Source organism: Cottoperca gobio, chromosome 5, assembly GCF_900634415.1.
Source record: "Cottoperca gobio chromosome 5, fCotGob3.1, whole genome shotgun sequence".
NCBI classification, from domain to species: domain Eukaryota; kingdom Metazoa; phylum Chordata; class Actinopteri; order Perciformes; family Bovichtidae; genus Cottoperca; species Cottoperca gobio.
The window spans coordinates 4,711,302-4,734,983 of NC_041359.1; the positions used below are offsets into that span (position 1 = coordinate 4,711,302).

Genomic DNA, 23,682 nt, shown 5'->3' on the forward strand with positions numbered 1-23,682 from the left:
ATCTCTATGCAGCCGTGTCAGGTTCTGCCTCCTCATGCCCTTCATCTCCTGTGTTTTAATCGGGCTCACCCATAATGTCATTACAGAACCATTTCCATAGGGGGTTCTGAGCGGCCTGAACTCAAGTCGCGGGGGATTAAGGTACTGTCACATGAAAAGAGAGACTGTCCATAGCGAAAGATCACAAACTAATCCTGTGTTTGAGCAGGTTGTGCCTAAATTTCCATAACGCTCTGGATGTGCAGGGGCGAATATCCCTGCTGGCAAGGGAGGCAAATGGTGGCGTATATCAGTCTGTGCATGGAAAGTACTCCCGTTTACGACTGCTATTAATTAAGCATGACGTTCCTCTCAAATCAGCAGTTTTTCATGCTGGGACCTGGGGGGACCATCTGTACGCCTTATGCTGAAGGAAAATGATTGGCAATGTCATTTGCCAACAATGCTGGGTTGATTTTGTTTGATATAAAGCAACGAAAACATGTACAAGTATAGAAGGATGAAGGAATAACCTTTAGAAAAGTGACCGTCTTGGTTTTGATTGCTGGCAAACACTTATTTTCCTACTAATTACTGGAAGCCTGTGTGGGAATGATGCTAATTTCACAGCTGTATTTAAATTTAAACAAGCTACTTTTTATTAAATCAAAACAATATCCATCCACTTCTGTGTATCTAAGGAAAAGGTGGACAATTATGTTTTTCTTTCTCTCGCAGAAAAAGCCACAGATAAGCCATGTGAAATTTATTTTGATCCGACAAGTTTGAGTTCATAATAATTTCACGACAATAATAATATTAGTGCTCACTGGGAAAGAGATCTGTTAAATGATATGCACAGATGTTTGATGATTCTACTGTACATGCTTGAGTACGAACGGACTGCATGGACATGAACTAAACTCAACAGCAGCTCAATAGCAGCAAGAACAAAAAGCTCAGCCTGTTTGCTCCACTTGAGTTTGAATTAATGGGGAAGGAGGGGAAAAAGGAAAGGGACGTAGTGGACTACATTAGAATTAGGACTCAGCTTTCTTTTACAGTTTATAGTAAAAGTAGCAATACTCCGTTACAAGTACTGCATTTAAAAATATACTTAAAGTACAAAAACTAAAAGTACTCATTTCAGAATCATTTGTAATGTGTTATTTAATTACATTGTTTGATTAATTAATAATATGTACAATAATTTAACCTTACAGCTGAAGAAAGTTGATCTTTTTTGTATATACAGTTTATACTGCTGGATTGCTGTGAATATCACCAAGGGATAAAGTCTGATCTTACACCATAATAATACATCTTCATTTATTTGTATTTATATGTTTTTGTATTATTAATCTGAATCTGCTAAGTAACTAACTTGTTCTTCATAGATAAAACTAAGTTGATGCTTTTCTCTAGATCTAATCAAATTGACAGTCGTCTTCAGATTCACACTTTAAAGAGGACATATTGTAAAAGACTCACATTGTCAGTGCTTGTGCACACACATGTGTGGGTATCTGTAGTACCTACCAACACACACGCTGTGAAATAACAAGACTCAGTACGATTCTTTTGGGCGTCTGGTCACAAAACATTGGATTCAACAAGCCACTCAGATTTGGCTCCCCTTCCTATGTCACATGCAGCCTTATTAGGAAATGTGTATAATATGTCCCCTTTAAATGGTACACTGAGTACACATACTTATGCATTTAGATTAGTCAAACATTTACCTTCAAAATCCTAACTCGCAAATTAAGGATGTGACTTGTTTTTGTTCAGGAACAGCTCCTGTTTTCATCGTATTGCAGGAAAAGGATTGTGGAAGCCTCGTTTCTCTCTGTATTGGATTATGGCGATGTTATTTATAGAGCTGCTCCTATCGCCGACCCTAAACATTTAGATGCTGTCAATCACCCAGCTCTTAGATTTATTACTGCCGACCTATATGGCACCATCATTGTGTCTTGTATTAGGAGGCGAGCTCCCTCTCTGTCAGGCGAGATCAGCACTTGTATATATTAATTTATAAAGGACTTCTTCTGAAATGATCACCTTATTTATTGTGCCTCACATACTATACTTACAACCCCCGCTCTCGGGACTGGCTGACATGATATGTTCCTGCAGTAAATACTAATCTTGGAAAGAAAGCCTTCAGATATTTTGCTCCATTTGTCTAGAAAGATTTACAGGAGAAACTGAAACTTCGGGATTCTACCGATTTTAGGTGTGACTGTTTTACAAAATATGTTTGTATTTGTATCTCCTTCTTAAACTACATTACGGCTATTTTAGAGAGCAGCTATATATTTGGAAAACATTTGCTTTTATCACTATATTCATTCATTTATTCAGTCATTCTCATTATAATTTTTCATTGTATATATTTTTCTCTGTACTCGGGTCTCACTTGTAAATGAGATCTCTATCTCAATGTGACTTCCTGATTAAATACAGTATGTAGAAAATTAATTAAAGGTATCAAATAAATGTAATGGAGTAACATGTACAATATTTGCCTCTGAAATGTAGTTGAGTAGAAGTATAAAGTACCTGAAAATGTACAGTAGTAAACGTATTTAGTTACTTTCTTCCACTAATCATCCATTCCTGAAAATGACAGTCCTAACAGGACTAACCTCAGTTCAAGTGCATTGGTGTAAGCCATCTGTATGGTGGTCCCACACTAATTTAAATGGACTAAATCCTGTTTCACGCTGGAGTTTCCCTTTAATTGCACATCCACTTAATCCTGAGGCCATTGTCAATAAAGCAGCACAGAGTCAGGTCCTTGCGATGAAAACAGCCACAAGAAAAGAAGCATTCAAAATAAATTATTGCTATTTTGACACAGGGCAGCAACACAAAGCATCACGTAGGACAATAATATAATCTGCGGGCGCTGCATTTGCAATATGAACACAGATAGACAGAGAGCTGATTGTAGAACAAGTCTGAGAGCTACCATTAGAAGAGGGAAACACTGGAAATAGTTGGGGGCTGTTAAATATTTTAAATGAGCGTCATTGAATAATTGAATGCACATATACTCAGCTATATATATCACGACTTCCTAGAAATCTACTCTACTGTATAGCCAATTTTCAGATATGGACTGTAACTTTATACATTTTTACGTTTTGATTGCTCCATTTCTGTTACTCAAAGTTGTAAAACTGTCGGCGGAAATAAGCAAACTATACAATCAGAAAGGTCTCGATTGATTTGCTGTAATAAATAACAACAAATGGCGCCTCCTCTGCCCACTGCTCCTTACATCATTGACCTTTCCCTCTTCCACTCATTAAGCCACTGTGGTTAATGTTGGCATTTCACACAATGCAACACCTTTGCTGATTAATCCATTCACCCATGCTTTCTGAATATATCCATTTATTATATTTATGTTGAGGGGGAAATCTGCTGCACGGAAATCAACACGGTCATTGTAAGCTTTAATCACACATGCTTGGCTTTGAAACCAGATGGCTGAGTGTGGCGAGGTGTGTTAGTAGTTTCTCCTGTTTTTGAAGATATTTTTTTTAAACCGTTTTATTTAAATGTATTTAGTTCAGAAGGAAACAAGATAGCAGAAGGAGTAGATCAACAAAAGAAAATAAATATTATTATTATTATTCATCATTAGAAAGCCCTCGATGTTTACCACTTCTAAGGGGAGACACTGCGGGAGAATAGGTGAACATTTCCAACTAACTGATATCACCGTGAAACTTCCCCAGTTGCTTACTTACATTAAGACAATTATTTTTTATATCACAAGTTTTCTGTTCTGGAAATGAATGCAAATGAGCAGTTATATCGTAACATAAAGCCTCATGTGCACATGTTTCCGGAACAGAAATCTGAACATTGGATGAAGACAGACACTAAAGGTGAATAGAAAGTTTTCTAAAATATACAAATGAACTAATGCTAACTTTTGGTGAATTTAAGAGAAATCTACAGACACGAATAGACAAAGGGTAGTTAAACACCTAAATGTGCATTTTGGATGTTTTTTCTTTCCACTAGTCTGAAAGAAAATATTTTCTGGAAGCAAAATAATCCAAACTCTCAAAATTGACCAGCGCATGTTTTTGCCTTAAGTGTCTCGCCTTATGAAAATGCCCTAATATGAGAAACTAAAAATGATTTTTTTCCCAACATAAAAACAGATGGGCAGTCAAACAAACACGAGAGTAATACCGTAAGAAAGATTTTGATAAAAATGTTAGCCATTGGCTGAACAGATTTAGATTATTCTTCCCTGATAGAGAGCCAAATGTGTTTTCTTTTTATGAGAAAGAGGCTTTTCTGAGTGTTGCCTCTAGTAAAACAACAACAGACTGGGTTCATTCTAACGGCATGTACAACATTCAAGTACTGATCGATATCCTCTGGTGTGTTTGTCGCCTTTTTGCATAATGAAGCAAATTAACATAATGCCTGTTTATTTATCAGGTGCAAGCTGTGCCTCAGTGTCCAATCAATCTTTCCCAAACAACCTGGCGAAAGAATCCGATATAATAATAATTCAATATGATGAAGGAATATCGCATCATATTTTTGCAAATGCCAACAACAGATTTGAGTTAAAGTTATATGTAAAAGTCGGCTGATTGGAGCCATATGAAAGTGGCAGAGAGCCAGAATGAAAGTAGGATCTACAGTGTTTATATAGAGAATCTTATTTTTTCATATTTGGTGGCACAGGATTAATAACTGCACTTGGCCAAGAGATTTACCAGAAGATTAGAGTAGCTCTTACATCACTTACTTGGCCTGCTTAGTCTCTTATCACATCAAAGCACAGTATACACAGTCCACTTCCTTTTAAAAAAATACTGTTTTGCGGAAGTGAATAACATATTGTATTGCTGCACACGAGGCACCGTGTTGTACTGTAGACAACAATAATGGAAACTAGTCAATAAAGCTTGAACCAACAGCACAATAAAGCTTTGAAAAGGTTTCTGGTTGCTCACATCCTTCATTCAGCAGCAGCGAGTCAGCATCGCTACAAAAGCGATTGTCGTAACCTTGGAAGCAGAACTTTATCTTCAAATTAAAGAAGGTTGGCAGATCTCACCTCTATAGGCTCCAGGTTCTCTCCATTTTTCATCCACCTGTAGGAAGGCTTTGGCTTCCCTGTGGCTTTGCACTCCCACACCAAGGAATCATCAATGAACTTCTGGACATCTTGGGGTTTCTCGATGAGATGAGGAGGGGCTGGAAACATTAAACATGAGAGACTTAGAAAGTGTTGGCAGCAATGTTTGTATGCTTAGCTAGATAGTCTTCAATTATTACCATGTAGTCAGAGCTGCAAAGCTTTATAAGACATAAGGAGAGATACGTGTACCTTATACACCCTGGGCTTTGTCTGTCAGGCTACAGACAAGGCTGCAATGCTATTTCTGGAGATTTGAGGCAGTATGCAGCCTATCGTAGGACTGAGGGCAATATTCAGGGCTGACAAAACCTTATGACTTTCAGAAGACATTTTGCACTATTCTCAATTATTATCCGAAAAAGACCAGAATTGAACATTAATCAAAGACAAAGCAGAGAAGGGCACTACAGAAGCCATGAGAGTCAAATGAGAACATTTATGGTCCCATCCTGATATAAATGGTTGTCTCTCCTGTGTGTATGACTTAAGAACATGTAGGAAAGGGTTTTGGTCAGATCAGTTTTGGTAGGTGATGTTTTTTTTCTCAGAATAATTGAATAATAACACTTGTTCCAGGCTACAAGAGGCTGAAGTGCAACCACTCCCGCTTCTTCTGTTATCATATATGAAAAAAACAAAAATATTCTTGGCAAAACTTATTTTCCCCACCTGTTTCAAAGATGAATAAAATATAAAATAACTTAAAAAGATTTCCATGACATGTTCTTAAGTCATAAGCACAGGAGAGAAAACAACTAAGCTCAGATTTAAGTTACAAGAATTGTAGTGCAGGGCTCTTTGTGCTGGTAAACCTTATTTATCATTAGAATTGTTATTTATCATGAAGTATCAGGTCTTCAAATAAACTAAACGTGAATATATGGTAAATGCATTAATACAGCAATAAACAGAACATTTGTAATAGCATTATTATGGAAAGAATGTTAACCTAGTTATCCATAATGTGACATATGCACATGTGACGTATGTATGTCTCAACACTGTTGCAAATTTGTTGGCATTTTACTGCTTTCAAGTTTTGTTGCAAGTTTTCTGTGATAATTGAATGATATATTTACCCAATATTTAGTTAAGTTTTGGTTAGTCCGTACATTAAAAGACAGTTTTCAGTCTCTGTGTTGAATATTAATCACGGGACTTTGAATCCCACATGTATTGCTTTTAGTTTAAGGTGTGTTATCACTAAAGTTCTATACTTTTGATTTTCCTTTTCTACGTACGGCAACAAAAATTATTAAAAAAAAAACCCAGAGCCATGTACATAAGGGGGGCTACTGGTGCCATAAAAACACTCCATTCAATACAATCTGAGTAAATGATGGTATAATTATACAAGAGGAGAATTGATTATCTGCTGTGTCATGTGAGTAACTCAAGGCTAGTTAATGATTAAGCAAAAAAAAGTGGTATATAAAAGCAGATCAGTAAAGCTGTGTGTGTGTGTGTAATGCTCTGTACAATCTGGATGATGTGTAGGTCAAGCTACCATCATCTTATATCACACAAGGCCAGTGGCAGGACAAGAGTAATGGCTGAGCGTATTTTTCCATTCCGCAGATCTCACCTAATGCCACTCTCAAGGACTGACCTTTGTGGAGGCTTTTCAGTAACAGTACAAATCCTACTCTAATTGGCTTCTACTATATAGTATATTGCCTTTGAGTAAAGCAGGACAAGAAACACAGCAAGAAATTCAATAACTGCAAATGCATCCGCACACTATCTCTGTGCATTACAACTTCAGCATGCAGTCAATGTGTGAGCTGCAATATTAGTATGTCTTTGTGTGTGTGTGTGGGTGTTCAGAAACACAGAGCGAAGACAGATAAAAAGAGGTGGCTACAGAGACCAGAAGGGGGTATTTGTGCGGTCATGTGTATTTATGTCCTGCACAGATTCAACATCAAAGTCCTTCCAGTATCGGAGAAATATTTGTACATGTGCCGTACTATAGGCCTCTAAGATCCCTTTGGCAAGCCGAGGCAGCAGCACAAGGTTGGCTGGGGTCATTAACGTTTAACTTGTATGGAGGCTATGCTGCTGCCATCTGTGCTAGCAGGGTTACAATTTCCTGTTGTCAGAAATGAAATCTGATGCTTCAGTAATTGTTCCTGCTACAGAAAAGCTCTTGCTAAAAAGGACTTTATCGTTCAACCAATTGCCTATTTTACATTTCGAGGGAAATTCATCCTGTCCCAGATCAGGTTTGTTTTTGACGTAACTTCAATAAAGAAAAAAATGTGATTTATTTTAAGCCAAACCAAATCTTTCACGAAATCTCGAAACATAATTGAGAATGCAGTTTAGATGTATGGGAAAATATTTTCTAGGAGACAGAGTTGATTAAAGAGACATTCTACGTGATGAAACATCTGAGTCGACCTTCTGTTTGTTGTAGTTGATTTATCCTATTAAATGTTACAAAAGAATACATTTATTCACATTGATGAATACTTAAAATCAATTTCAGCTTTTTCAGCAGTCCCGATACGTCTTTGAGTTATCTGAGCCCTCAGGGCACGGTGGTAGAAAGTTCCTCTATCTGAGCTGCCCCACCCACTGCACCTTCAGGACTGCTTTGTTGTCATTTGTGGGTTTTTCTCTCCCCCGCTGAAAGGGTCACTCACTCTATCCTCACCCGTTGCACATGTATCGACTCTCAGTCAACGCCGACCAAATGAAAGCAGGCAGCCCATCTCTGCCTGCACGGGGCCAAAGCGCGCATACAATCAGAACAAATGTCAAGTGGCTAAAGCAGAAGGAAAGATGGGAATTTGTCTTATCAGTGAAATCACTATGAGATAATGCAGCGGTAAGTCTGCAGACATGTGAATACAAATGGGGGGAAACTAACCTGTCACATCTCCACGTTCACTTTCCTGCACAAGCCTATTTCTTTTCCACGCTTTTCTTCAGAGATGGAAATTTAACAAAACTCCTACAGAACTGTGAAGACGGTGTCCAAACGCACCCCAAACTAAACTTACGCTGCATGAAGATATAATGAATTGAATTTGATCCTTAATTAAACGTCAATGCAGTTAATTCATTCCTGTTGAAGATGAGGCGACGGAAAAGTTGAATAAAATGGTACTTTGAGTTTGAAGTACAGCTCCTTCATATCCAGAACAATTAAACAAGGCGTAGTGCACTAGGATGTAAGGGTCAATTGTAAGTGTGAGAATGTTTTAAAGTGACCATAGTGCCACCGTAAAGTAACACCTTAATTTCTTCCTGTCTAACAAAGCCCAGCTCCCTTTCCCCTGTAGCCTGCTTGGATGCACAAGAGATACCCTTATCGATTCTCCCATTGGCTTACAAAGCTGACGAATGTCTCAGAGGCTTAATTCAAAGAGAGTTCAAAATAAGATTACCGATTTTTATCACCTGGCTGCAGAGAGAGAGAGAGAGAGAGAGAGAGAGAGAGAGAGGGGGGGGGGGGGGGGGGGGGGACTCCGACAAAACACATCAAGAATGAGAGAGGAGCCACAGCACAGAGGGACAAATAAAGCCTTGGTGGATCCCAGCGTGCACCTGGGCTGTTCTAGGGAACGAGGCAAAGAGCTTTCAGGACTCCTGTAAATCATGGCAAATTGTTTAATGCCCCAAATTAGTTATTTTTGACAGCTAACACAGCATGACTTGAAGGAAAGACAATCAGAAGGAAGAAAACAGTGAGCGGTCGAGTTGTGAGGACAATCCATAGATTGTTCAAAGAGGAAGTTGACACATCAGTCCTGGTCAACATAATATTAACATATACTGTACATGTAAGGGTATTGTAGTGTCCATATATATTCATGAGCATGTCATTTGTGACTGTGGAAGCCCGGTTAGGGAAACAGCTGTAGTAGCTTTATAGCTGTTTAAAGTTGTATGGTTTTTTAACGTTGATTATTTATGGATAAACAAATAGGATTCATAAAATGAGCTTCCTCTTCTCTAAATGATTTACTTTCCAACCAAGTTTCAGTTTATACTGTACTAATCCTTATGACTTATTGTTTGCCATTAGTAAAGCTTATTCAACACTACAGTTTTGAACATTACCAACTATAATACTTATAAAATAGAGTTGATTAGTATGTAATATGGAAGTGAGACGGTGTTGGTCTCACCCTTATTGTAAACTTTGAAAAAAAAAAATATATATATTTATAAATGAACCATAGATATTAAAATCTTCTAGTTTCTCATAGTATGAGAGCAGAAGAAAAAGGTACGGTAAGGGGAACTTTAGCTGGATATTTCGTGACCATTTTATCTAATTTTACAGAATTCTACACTATACAGAAAATAAAGAAGAAGTTGTAATAATTGTTGAATTGCAAAAATATCAAAGTCCTACAGTATAGCGCTGTTCAATAAACAACACAAACGCCAGGCTATTTAGAGATCTCAATGTTGTGCTATCCATATTTTCTATATTTATACCTCTTTTTTTCTATTCTTTTTTGTCGCTCTGAGTAAAATAATACATCATCTTTGCTCATGAACACACCAAAGTCTGAAGAAGGACTACCAAACTCAGGAAATGGGACTGTCCAAGGAGCACTTGAATGCAGCATTGGCCTTGAAGGAGGTCTCCGACTGCCATTGGAGTTATTATTTATATTATTATTTTTACTTCCTTATTTTCCGTTAAAATGTTACATATATATGTAGCTCAATTAAGATGTTTACTAAAATATGGCTGCATCTAATAGATATATAGTTGAAAATAATACACAATTTTAAAAAGGAAATGAAAATTAAGATTTCAATGTTGTAACAGCAGATTATTTTTCTGATGGTGGATTTTGTTGTGTTGGAGTGGAGTGGCAGTGCATATTATGACTTCTAGCTTCTAAACTCAAGAGGTGTAACTACGGAACGATCAGCAACAATGACTGAACCTACCAACCCTGTTCCTCTTGATGCAGATTATGTCCCTGACATATGTGCCACTGGCCCATGTACAGTACATTTAACGACTTTGATCTCCAGTCAAGTTGGATGTCAATCATGATGCCATCTGGAACCCAATACAAGGCTCACCAACAAGGTCGTATTCAAGGGCTCAGCCTCATCCGCATCACTCCTTTAATCTGGATCAAAATATTAAAGGCATCATCATGGCTGACAGCCTTTAATCATTTTGATGTGGCGTTAAAACGAGCCTCCCTCCTCGTGTACGCCACATGAGGCTCTGCTGATCGCAGCTGACTGCTTTATAAGAACAGTTGTGTCTACTTTTGCTGCCTTTTAGTCTGAGCCGCTCTGACAGATGTGGTTCACGCTGGTCAAATATTCATGCATGTCAGGATCACCTACCGTAGAAAGAGAGCTTCCCTTTCACTGTGTTCATCCCCCTGGAGTTCTCCGCCACACACTCGTACGTGCCGGCGTCCTCCTGCTGGAAATATGGGATTTCCAAGACGCCACTGGATTTCCTCATGTCCACTTTCCTGGGGAAGGGTACAGCGTCCACTCTTCTCCAGTTTATAGACGGTACCGGGCTGTGAGAAGAGACACGGAGGAGTTTAGCTGAAGTCAGCGTTACGTTTTTGTGAATGACTTTTTGCTCAAAAGTGAACAAAGTTGTCCACAAGTACAGATTGTGATGAATTAAAAAATATTATTTAAGTTTTGACACCAAGTGGAAGAGACATATTATTTATATAATCACATGCTCTCATATTTACTGATTTGGTTGACTTTAAAACTGCACAACAAATGTATTAAGTAAAAAATAAGATGGTTCCACACTGTATCCAATTGATTTGATATTCAAAATGATTGTGAGTCAGTATAAACTTAGAGGAATGTGCATGATTACAAAAAATACGTGAACAAATAAAAAAGTTACTTGTGGAATTGTTCTGAAAATAAAAATAAAATGTGTTATACACTAAATAGATTTAAAACAATATTTTTAAATAAACTGATTAACAAATATATAACTGAGGTTTGAACACTATATGAATTTTTGTTTGGGACTTTTTGTTTATTTATAATATAATTGAAACAAAACTAAAAGTGAACTTTCAATACATTTACCAAACATGTCCAAGTGCCTTATTGAGAATAATATCATCATCAGACAGTATAAAGATAAAGACAGTTGATGGTGAGAAATCCTGAACTAATTAATTTCAGCCAGTTATTTATTATCAAGACACAGACAAACTCTCTGTCCCTTAAATATTTGAATATAATATCTCAAATGTCTCTTCATTTGCAAGATTAAAGACAATGTGCTCACATTAACCTCAAAATGTGTCATGAAAACCCTTAATATTTAATGCAAGAGCAAGGTGAGAAGCACAACGTTTAAGGCTTTGCTTTGGTCTTTTAAGGATCAAACTAATACATTTTACATCATAAATGTACCTTTTCCATGGCACACCATGATATTGATATTTATAAGGAAAGTTTAAGGGGTTTATAAGGAGTGCAGTTAAGGCCCGTTCAGTAATCTAGTACATTGTTTTACAAAACATGATATTTTAACAGAATATTTTGACAAGTGCACTCTAATTTCTAAAATGCACAGCTTAACTTGAAACACATGAGGATTGCGGCAAAGTGGTGAAGCACATGAAAAAAATATCCCAGCACTCTTCTGGTAATATTTTACTTTTATATGCGAGTGAGTACGCGAAGCCTGAATAAGAGTGGGCTTACTTTCCCAGAGCGAAGCATTCCAGCTTTACAGTGGATCCTTTGGCAACATGAACAACCTCTGGAAACTGAACTTCAATCTTTGGCTCATATTCACCCATAACACCTGAAAGAGAAATGCAAATGAGCGTAGATGTTAGTGCAAAAAAAGAAAAAACAAGTTGTGTTTTTGATTTGTAACTCAAGCGCAACAAAAAAACTAAATAAAAACACTAGCTGTTGCTTCTGCTGAGCATAGTCTTTTTTTTATTTTTACAAGAAGTTGAATTGTTTTTCCACTTCCAACGCTATGCAATCTGAGCAGCAGAAACACTCTCTGCGCTCAGCGCCGTCACAGAATGCTCTCCCATTGAAAATAATGAGAAAAAGAAAGCAAAGCACAGCTCTCCAGTGGACATGCAACATACTGATGTTGAATGGAAAAAACAACTTTGAGAATTCGTAGACGGTTTGAGCCTTTACATCCAGATGAGTTTCATCTTGTTGTAGTGCTAACAGCTATGAACCAGAAAATGGGCCCATCAAATCCCCCTGTGTACCGCCACTGTGTCTACAAAGCATCCCATTCACTGTCGGGGAAGCAGCTCTGGTGGATTATAATATTGCTGCTGTGCATGCTAAAAATGTCTGGATAAAGGAGAAGACAGGAATGTGGGCTCTCTGGTGTTCCAGCTTTGGGAGAGACTTATTCATAAAGCGAGAATGGAGTGTCGAACATCGCTGGAAAAAAAAATCTTATTTTTGTCATCACCTTAAATGACACTAAAGTAAATAATATCAATGAATGTGTAATGGGTGTCATTTCATTTTCTCCTAGCTCTGCCAATTCTGGGTGCACACACAACATTGTATTTTAAACTGTTCTCATCCACCTGTGTAACAATAGGTTTCCCTCATTGCTGTAATTCAGGGCTGTGTTGCACAAATAGCTCCAGAGATGGAGGAAACGGGCCAATTTCATCTCGTTGATTTGGCGTGGCATGTGTTATCAGGACGGCTCCCTGAGTGACTGTGAAAGCTAATTCAGATCCTTATCACAACTGTCTCATACTGGAATGTAACCACAGCACTATCGCACATTTTAAGCAGACAGGTGGAAGTGGGAACAGGTAATTGTCTCATACCATAACCTTTTGTAGGGGACACCTGTTTAATGGTCAACCTCCACCCCCCCCCCCCCCCGTACTTGCGCCCCCATGACCGCAGTGTAGCTCGTGTTCTGCTGCCGTCGGAGAAATAAGAGTGTAATGAAAAAAGAAAGGGAGGAAGCAGATAAGGAAAGTGTTCGGGAATTGCTTGAGAAAGCGATCTCTGAAATCACCCAAGCTATTCGCAATTCTGTCAGCCAGCAGAAATTATTTTGGCGGTGGCTCTTGAATGCTCAAAGAATGTTGTCAACCGAATTGGCCATTACTTTTTTAAAAGGGACATATTATAAAAAAAAAAGAACACCACTTCAGTGCTTGTTCACATGCATTTGGGCATCTGGAGTCCACACTGGCCCACACATTATGAAATAAGATGACAGTCACTTTTTTTTCCCGGGCTACCTACAAAATCAGCTTCTGGTACCCAAAGTTTCAAACTGAGCCCTATAGCATTACAGCAGACCTACATAACAGCATTACAAAGTTAACCAGGAATCATATGTGATTATAAGCACAATTTGTTTTTACCTAACCTTTAATTATTACCTGTGCCAACATTTGATTCTATACAGGTAAGAAAAACACATTAATACTGCTACCACGACTAGTTCTAATACTAATGCTAATCACAATTTGGTACTACTTTATTTTAGCCTCACCTATTATTCATTTAAAAGCAATATCAATACAATTATTAACGCACTATAATATCATAATAATATAAATGCATATATTTTGGTTTTCGATGTTTCAATTTGTTAACAAACATAACTACTCATGTGAAACCTCCAACACATGTTGGATTCTTGAAGTAAAAAATGTTGACAAAAACCTTAGAAACAACATTATTGTTACATATTTAAATGTTTTAGTGTTTATATGCATATACTTGCTATTAATGCTAAATAGGGGGATTCAAATAGTATTAGTAATAATTTTCCATATCAAGGCCTAACAAAGCTACTGGAGGTAGTTAGGGTTTTGTATGGCACCAGATCAGTTGTAATTAATTGGAAGACAAAAGCTCTCCCAAATATCATACAAGACATTTATTATGAATATAACCTTCAGCTTCATATTTGTTGGACTGCATTACTTTAGATATGGTAAGGAAAATCCTTCTAGGACAGAGGCCTACAATTAGATTACTTGCTGACAGTGACCTTTCCTCCGGAGTGCCTTGATAAGGCCAGCCTAAAGCACCATATCCACATGTTAAAGGACATGCTGAAATTAGCAGAGAAAGAGATAATTAACCTTTGAATTACATTTGTATTCCTTAAAACTACATGTCCTACTTTCAGGTAAGGACAAAAGCAAGATTATCTTTTTATTTTATTTGGTATCATGACCAGGATTGGACCAAATCAGCACTGCTGTATTAAATCAGCCATTTGATCCCAGTACAGAAGCTTTAAGCTTTAAGTACAAAGAAAAGTTACGAAAAGTAGAAGGAAAATACTCTTGATGAATGTTACAAGAGGTAAATGTATATGTATGGCAAGCACAGAACAGATAAGGAATGGGAACATACAGTATGTAAAAGCCTACTCCAATAGAGTAGAATTAATAGAAATAGAAATAATTAATAGAATTCATTAATATAATTAGGTTAGAAAAGTAAATCTTCATTGTGTAATTTTCCTCTTGATGACCCCAAATAATACCCCACAAATAAAGGAGGAATGAGAGGCATGAACAGAGATATCACTAGATACATGGAGGGATTCTTTCCAGGGAGGATTGTCGGGACCGATTCTGATACCTGGAGTGAGTTGAAATGGAAAGTCATAACAAAATACTTGTCGAGCAATTTTGGCGCAATTCCTGAAGGCTGTGAGGGGAGGGCCAAAATCTATTTATACTCTTGGGGTCTGCAATTAAATGTATCACAATTAGACTGTTGAAACCTGAAGCTCCAACAAAAGACATCTGGATTAAAAAAGTGATGGGAACTGTATGAGGTGGAACAAATCACATATGCGGCAAAGGCTGCAAAAAACAAACGTTAATGCACTAAGGGTAATCTGAAACTGAAACTCTGTTTTACACCCCTTAATTTACTCACTTAACACCCACATTTAGAAAAGGGAAATCGTGTGGAAAACCATGGATTTGATTAGGCCAACTTAATACAAATAGGGGCAGCATTTGCATCTTAATTAACATCTATGACGAAACAGCGTGATATCCAGCCTAGTTAACCGGAACACACTCCGAGGCCAGCAGTCTTATGTGCTGAGGTTGTTAATGTTTTCAAGCTAATGGGTTAGTTAGCGTGTTGAAAAGCAGAGCTCACCATCACTGCGGAGCACTAGAGGAGTGGGTGGACCCTGGACTCGGGTCTTGGTGACGGTGTTGGTCACCACACAGGTGTAGTTTCCAACATCCGAGGGCTCCACTTTGGCGATATACAGATTCCCTGTCTCCTGTGAGATGAATCGGCGAGTATCCTGCTTCACAAATGTCGGGTACTCGTTGAAGATCCAGGAAAATACGAGATCTGTGGATAGAAGAAGAAAAAGAGAATTCTCACTTTAGATGAGACTGGCAGAAGGTTGTGATGCGGAGTGGAGCGAACTGAGATATGTTGGTGGTGGAGGTGGCGGCGTGTGAGAACTTTTAGACCTCCTGAGTGTAGCGAACATGGTGACAAAGTTATATCACGCTGAAGTGAAAATTGATGATAGGATCAGTCAAAGGCTACAAACAAATGTAATTATCTAGAGTATATTCAAATGAGCATGTTTCATGTGGATGAGGTCTGAATATTCAACTAGGGATTTATGAGACATTGGGGTGAGTTGTCATGACACATCCACAGCAAGCCAACAGAGATAATTACAAACAAAGACCACAAGGGCAAAAGGCATGTTAACACTTTACAATAAGGCACATGGAATCTTAAGTAGTAAACAAACAAATAATAGAACCGATTTCACATTGAAGCAAATGAATAACAATGAACCTTTCTTGTTCCTTCTGACAACATTACAGTGTTGTGCTAACCAGCTGATGAATAGCTGGAATTCAAAATAAAGGACTAAAATAACCAATAAATTACATTTTCAAACACAAACAATCAATACTTGACTGAGAATTGTCGCTTTAAATACATGTCATCCTAATATTCCTGTCCAAGGTTAAAAGAGCAATAAACACCCAGGCACTTTGCCTCATTGCTTGCGGGAATGTGTTGAGATTCAAAGATTTTGGAGGTTAATGGTGCACTTTGTCTCTCAGATGACCTCGTCCTCAATACCTTTCAGTCCAAGGCTGTGTGTGTTTGGTGCGTGTTGTATTTACCCTGTGAAGGAGAGAAAATGGTGGTCGACCAGTGTTTAAAACAGACGAGGGGCTCGATTGCGCTTTGTTGGAAGAATGTGACTGGCCCCTGTTTCGGCTGATGGTTTTTAATCATCAGCAATTCTGGCTCTTGAAAAACTAACCTACTGTATATAGTGAGGAACAAAGCTTATGGATTTGGCAATGTTTGGAATATGTTTTATGAATTAGTTAAAATTGCTGACATTGAATAGCATTGGAAGTGTGAGGCTAAGATGAAGGACATAAAGTAATGTTATTGTGAGCAAGGTGTGCCATACTCCATCCTTTACTGCATGTGGCTGTATTTATATTGTATTTTATTTAGTTTGTGTTGAATTGTTGACTGTAAGGTTCCAAATGCAATCATTTTAAGTTACTCATTTTATTTTTATTTATTTATTTGTATAGTTTGTATTTTTAGTGTTATTATTATTTAAATTTTAAATATCGTGCCAATGTTTACAAAATAACCAATGACTAAATACATAAATACGTTGAAAGCCCATCTACATTAATAAAACATTATCGTACTATGAGCTAACATAGCAACACTATATGCTAGCCAGCTGAGGGGTAAACTGATTGTGTTGACTGGCGAGCTGTAGCTAGTTACTTACAACATTCACAGATGACATGATGTCAACATTTGACAAGAATTGTACTGACAAGCTCATACAATGATGGATTAGGATGCAAAATGTTTTGTATTTATGAGAGAGGCAGGACCTTCTAGAATTACATCTCAACCATTTTAGAGGAAGCAGTCAAAGTGGCGACTTATCACTAACAGGAAGTAGGGCATCATGATGGAAAGATCCTGTCAGACTGCTGAATCAATAAAACATTGTTGGAGTTTAAATGTCAACCTTACCTCCATGTCACATCATTGTGTTGGAGTATTTCAAAAATGAGCCAAACACACATTTTGATCTTGAGATCCACTTACAAAATGATTTCTTTCTTTCTTGTTCCTTTCACATTTTGTACCTTCAGTAAGAAGCCAGATTAAGACATAATTGGTTTATGCAGTTATCTGATTTAAAGACAACACATTATAAAAAACAATGGCCAATTATTGAGAATTTAAGACACTAATACAATTATGTAATTACTATGTAACAATAATCAATGACTGACTTTAACAGTAGATTAAATTAAGTAATTATGGATCTCCATTAACCTGGTCAATAATCCAATCTAGTGTGGACCAGTGTTTAAATTGAAACAAATGCTCCACAATGCACATGCATGTCAACAGAGCACACATTAATTTATATTTTACATATTCTATGTGGAGTGAGAGAAATAGAGAATGTTTGTCATGTCGTATTTTTCATAATTTATGTTTCCATTTATTTTTCAGTAGCTTTGTCGAAATAATACAGGATGTCAGTAACCTCTATGGGTTAGACTTGTTCATATGAGATCTACTACTTGATGAGTTCTTTACATTATTGAAGTCAACCAAGCAGAAACCTCCAGGTCTGAAAAGTGAAGCCAATGCGGAATTGCCTTAAGTTTGCAATGTCTCTAATAGCCAGCAACGTCTCCACATGTTTCAAAAGACGTCAGATCTTAATTGCTAGATTGCAAATCTTGTTCAATACAGCGTAGACAATAAAGCAGAGCTTACCTTGTGATTGACAGGTCGCTACCGCAGTGTTGTCTGATTTAGGTGTTGTCCATGTTTTTGTCATAGATATTTAACCCTTTCACAGTGCGTTTTTAGTTAATTGAGAAATTTTGGTCGCCTAAAAATGTCATTTTCAGTGTACTTTGCTCCACCCTCTCGTGTCACTTCTGGTTTAAAAAAACCAAACTCAAAGGTTCCAAACCGTAGTCCACAAACCAATTGGTGACGTCAAGTTCACTACATTCACTTCTTATATGCAGTCTATGAAGTCAACTAATCCAATGTTTTGACATAATCTGCTGCTTTGGAGATTTGCAGCCAGTCCAACTCACAGGCATACACTATGTTCCTGCTGTGTGTAACCATACCATTTGTTTGGCAACTAGTAATTGGAGGATGCCCTTGCCTCTCCTAGGTACTTGGCCATTTATCACAGCATGAACCCATACTCCTGCTGGTTGAAAGGAGCAGGTAGTGTACGGGAACCTATGGAGCCGGCCGATCAGCACCATTTGTGGCTCGGGTTTAGGATTTGGCAGCTGAGCTGAGCACAGCAGAGGTGCTTGGGGACAAGGGACACTTCAAGGCAGGATAAGGCATGTTGTTTGTGTTTGTTTCCTCTCCAGTGCTTTTGGACTATGGCTGCACCTGCTCTCGTTCTATGTTTAAAACCCATACTACAACATGGCACAACATGTGCTGCAGAATGCCGCAGAGAGCGAAAACATAATGAGATGTCTCACACAGCTGGCCGAACCTTCTTCACAAAATCATCCAGGGCATTGATTTTATGGGTTACACAATGCGCCCTGGCATAAAAACAGGACATCTCCAAAACAAAATGTAAGAGAAATCCAGCTGCCCTGGGAGACAGAAGTACAGTCACTGCCATGGCAACAGGAAATCAGCCTTATTTTTTTATTATGACAAATTCAGCGTATGAGCTCAAATTAACAATTTAAGTTGATTTAGACTATAGTCTGGTGTTAAATTTTTTTGAGTCTGACAATATACAATGATACAACACAAGAGTCGATGGCTTCTTTTGGTCTTGTTATTTCAAAAATTGTGATATATTGTAGAGAGGTTTGTCCCTGAAGAGTTTGGTCTGGTTTCCCCTCTAGGTTAAAGATCACTTTGCATAAGTCACGATGAATAAAGCTGCTTCGCTCACAAAAGGAGATGTAGGAGCAGCTTCAAAGGACAGGCCTCACTGAATATTCAAAGACTGAACAAGTCGTGCAAGTCAAACATGCCCGTTTATTACATCGTTAAGATCACGCCCAGACTGATTTGTGATAATGTAAAGATGGAGCACAACGGCAAAGATGGTGGGCAGTAATCCCAAAGGGTCTATCATCCCTGTCAGCCGAAATGTTAATCTGCGCTGTGAGCACTTAGTTTCATGAAGACCAGTAACAATAAATTAATACATTCTTTGAAAAGACAAAAATAACTTGCATAGAAAGTTATTAACTTGAACTTCAGGCTTATTTAGTTTACTTACTACAGCTCAGCTAAACTGAACAAACTGCTGTTAGCAGACAACAACATTATTGCTAAATACCAATACAAAGCTCCACTATACTGTATGAGTGAGCTGGTTTACATATCAAATACGCACCAAAAGAGCGGAGGTGGAGGGATACATCAGCAATTTGGTGTTGCACTTCCGTAAAGTTGGACTTCCGGGAGGGATGGAACATAAGGTGGACAATAATTGATATAGTAAAGGCAGAGATATCAGGACTTTTAGGTCCTAAAATACGAGTCAATCCCTTAAAATGCCAGATCCTTCATTTCCCTTAATGCATTTAATGTTAGACCCTCCCCAACCTGGTAAATGCCCACGTCTCCCAAAACTTCACACGCGGTTTTATGCCTCTGCCAATGAGTCAAGTTGCAGTTTACATCCATTTTTATCCAAAATGTCATCACTTCATCATTTGATCCTATTAAGACTTTTGTTTTTAAAGAGATTCCCTCAGGCAGTCCTGAGATATCGCATTCACAAGAATGGGACGGACGGATGGACAACCTGAAAACATATTGCCTCCAGCCACAGCTGTTGCCGGCACGGAGGCATACAAATATCTCCAAACCCAAGCCGAGTTGACCCTGAAGACATCATCTGGGTTTTTCTTTCAGACCTTACAAAGCTCTTCCAGAGCCACAGAGGACGTTATATGACTGTTTTTACAGGGTGAGCAGTGTTCTCCATGAGCAGTGTCCCTTTGATTTCACTAATCTAATCAACGTGTACCATGTGTCCATTACCTCACTGTAGCCACATAAGTACAACACATAAATCCGATGGCGTCATCCCAATAGAGGATGTATGCACCCTGCCACTCAAAGCTACAGTCCAAATGGAGTCTGTACATTTCAGTCTCATTTGTTATAGAGGTTTCTCCAGCTTTGTAAATATGGCATCATCGAAGTCAACAATGGAAAGATGAGCACTGCATCATCCGCTGACAGTTGATTTAAGGTAAATAAACAAAATGCAGCAGATGACAACTAACAAAGTCACTGTGGAGCAATTGTAGTCAGTGATTGCTTCAACTGGCAGGTTTTATGTATCTGTTACAGTTACTGACGTCAGCCAGCAGTCGGAAAAACCAGCCATGTCTTTTTTTTTCTTTTTTCTGTAATGTGATTAATTTCTACACAATACAGGCCCTGGCCTGCTTCTCTCCCTCCTGCTGCAGCCTCAGAGCAAAGCCAGCTACTGACACTCCCTAGGGGGGTCTGCCCCTACTGCTAAAAGCAATACATATTCATTTGGACAAAGGCTATGAGGAACAACAAAAAGATATTTTCCCAAACAAACAAAGCAGCCATCTGTCAATACAAAGGAGTTACATCAGGAAGCCTCAGCATCATAATATATTAGCAGCATCAGCTGCCTCATCATTTAATATTAATAATACATGTAAGAGCACACTGTGACAACAATATGCATTTTTAATCACCCAATTACAAAGCAGTGGGACGTGGACATGCTGCAAAATGCACAAATTTACCTCAAAACTGTTCACCCTCGTCCTCTTCCAGGCTGAATAGTTCTCTGATTACAGGCGTCATGGCGTTATATTACATTAATGAGTAGGAGGGGATGCTGGGTCGTGTCAAACAGGGTAAAACACAACATGAACTACTTCTCCTAAAATACTCCCAGAGCCGTGAAAAGGAGTGCTTCTTTTTGCAGCCAAAAAACAACAACATGGTGACAGACTCCACATGACAAAGGTCCAAAAGTCAACTGTGAAAACCAACACACAATTGGGTCCAATTAGAATATACACATTTGCTGATTTACGAGAGCATCTTTGAAAGGCTGCCCTCTTTGCACAGAAACAAAAAAAACCCTGCCTCAGTTAAACTACTGTCATCTCGCATTGTGTTGCTGAGTGCAGTACTCCCATATCTGCTCCAGGCTCCAAGAATCCTCTGTACAACTGCTTCCTTTACAGGACCGGACATGATGCACATGCTCTATGCACTCAAAGCCTCGGGTGGGAGTAAAAACAGGGACAACACACACACACAAGAAAAAGATCTATCCTTAATGGAGATGCACACACGTGGTTTCAGTCTTGAGTGCCGCTTAAAGGTCTTTCCCCATTACAAAATAGAGGTCAGCAGCATTAGGTCTGCACCCAAACACAGTAATTGTGTAGGACAAAGAGTGCGGCTGGGTCACACTGGCAGCCTATTAATGCGCCTGGCTTTGAAATAGCAGCTCTGACAGCAGCTCTGCTCCTCTTGCTGCCTCTGATCCACAGTGACAGACAGGAGGGGAACTGGACTGCGCATTTGAAGGAAATGTTGAAGGTGTCATGGTTTAGAATATACCACACGTGTTGTAACCAGGTTGAGATAATCTAGTCCCCTTCCTTTGACTCTGCAGATACTAATTAGCATATATTTCTGGCATGCTCTGACATTGGCCTGTCAGACGGAGAGTCAGTGTGCGGATGGCGCGTGGAGGCAGCAGCACCCGCTCTGCCTTTGTGCTTGGATCTGGACTGGAAGGGTGTGTCATGCCTGATCTGCACTAAGGTTCTTTTTCATTGTCTCTCCACTGCTGACTGTAAGAGCATGTAGGATCTCTGATGACATGGTGCACATTAGAAACCATAAGGTAGTGCTCAAGTTAATATGTTGAAGTAGGTCATATTGAACTCACCTGTTTAGGTGGATGGTGGGTAAAAACTATATATTTATGTTTTTAAATCAACATTTCCTCTAGCATAGGTGACTGTTTTGTTATTCCAGTCCATTGCTGAATTAATAAAGGATGACAGCTATAGCTGCATAGGTGATACTGTGCATGTAAGTAAGTGTGCGTGTGTGTGTGTGTAGGTTTCTAGAAGGTTAATGCCAGTGAGTAGCAGCAAAGGTGTGACACTATGTTTTTGGTTTCTACAGTATTAGATAACTGCAGGTGAACCTGGCCTTTTCTTATTCTTACATATATTCTCTTTTATTAATCTCAAGATTTGTCATCCTCACATTGATATGTGTGTTATGGTGAGTCTGGAAGCAGATTTAATAGGGTTTCAAAGAAAATTATGTTCATAAAATAAAATAAAACTCTGAATCTCAAGCAAACATCTTAATTTAGAATTAGTGTGAGAGAATATTTAAAATTATGCAACAGTATAAAAAAAAAAATCAAGACAAATAATTCTTGATCAAAGTAAAATTATACGGAGATTCCCCTTATGATTTGTTATTGCATCAAATTAATTAACCATCAAAACCAAAACAAGTAAAGCGGCAGAAAAGTTGTATAATATGTAAAAAATGTATCAATAATAATTCAAGTTTATTACAATTTGTCTATCACTGGCACTCTTTAACCTTTGACGTCCAGTGGCAACTGTACCTTGCATGAAAATATGACACGTGCATCTGAGAAATCCAACGTTATGTTATGACTATAACTGCTGTTCCCTGAAGAAGAAGAGCGAGATTGCAACATACTATCTGATGCAGCTTAAGCACAGGCTCTAGCTTGCATCATTATTTCAACAGGTAAGACTGATCCCACTGCGACGTACAGGACAACATGAATCCTCGATGGTCCTACACTCATGAGACAGACAGTTATAGTGATACAGCTGCTGTTCTGCTGCAGGTCGAGCCAATAACCCTTTTTTACCAAGAGGAAAAATATACTTTTATTAAGAGCCACATTAAACATAAAAAGAGTACTTAACCAATTTAGGATCAAAATCCATGCAGCAGAACCAGAGATATCGTATTTTGTATACCAGATATTAATTTAACTAGTCAAAACCTGACAAATACTTTACCCACAATGCAACTCTACCATCGACAGTTGGGTCAGAAATCAGTGGGTGTTATGCTAGTAGCGGCTAATGTAGCCTCAAGCTGCTAGACTCTAGCAGTGATGACTGTTTTTCACTATCTTTTGACATTTATAGGCTAAGCAATTTATCAAGTTAATAATCAGGAAATGTGCAGCTTTAAACTAAACCGTAGTGATTTGTGCAGCTAACATGTCCTCTTCTTTGTATTACAGAAACTTGAACACTCCTTGTTTTATCACAATTGATCAGTTATGCAGTAGGAAAATAAATATATTTTACCTGAATATATTTTTAGAAGACATAAACCAGGATATGAAGGATCCACAATTTAAGTAACCCTGCTTGGTTCAGTGCAAAGCTCACACAGTCTGAGAGCAGTGAACA

The 23,682-nt window shown here is 38.3% G+C and overlaps 1 protein-coding gene across 2 annotated transcripts in view; it reads right to left on the reverse strand.

Annotated features, from left to right (window-relative positions):
* The window catches only part of cntn4 (contactin 4), a 149,360-nt gene that overhangs the window by 44,698 nt on the left and 80,980 nt on the right, over nt 1–23,682 (reverse strand). For both annotated transcript variants that reach the window (XM_029431452.1, XM_029431451.1), the window contains exons 6-9: nt 15,296–15,499; nt 11,852–11,954; nt 10,499–10,683; nt 5,081–5,220 (exon numbers count right to left, since the gene is read on the reverse strand). In XM_029431452.1, coding sequence (XP_029287312.1) covers nt 5,081–5,220; nt 10,499–10,683; nt 11,852–11,954; nt 15,296–15,499 — 632 coding nt within the window. The remainder of the gene's footprint in view (nt 1–5,080; nt 5,221–10,498; nt 10,684–11,851; nt 11,955–15,295; nt 15,500–23,682) is intronic.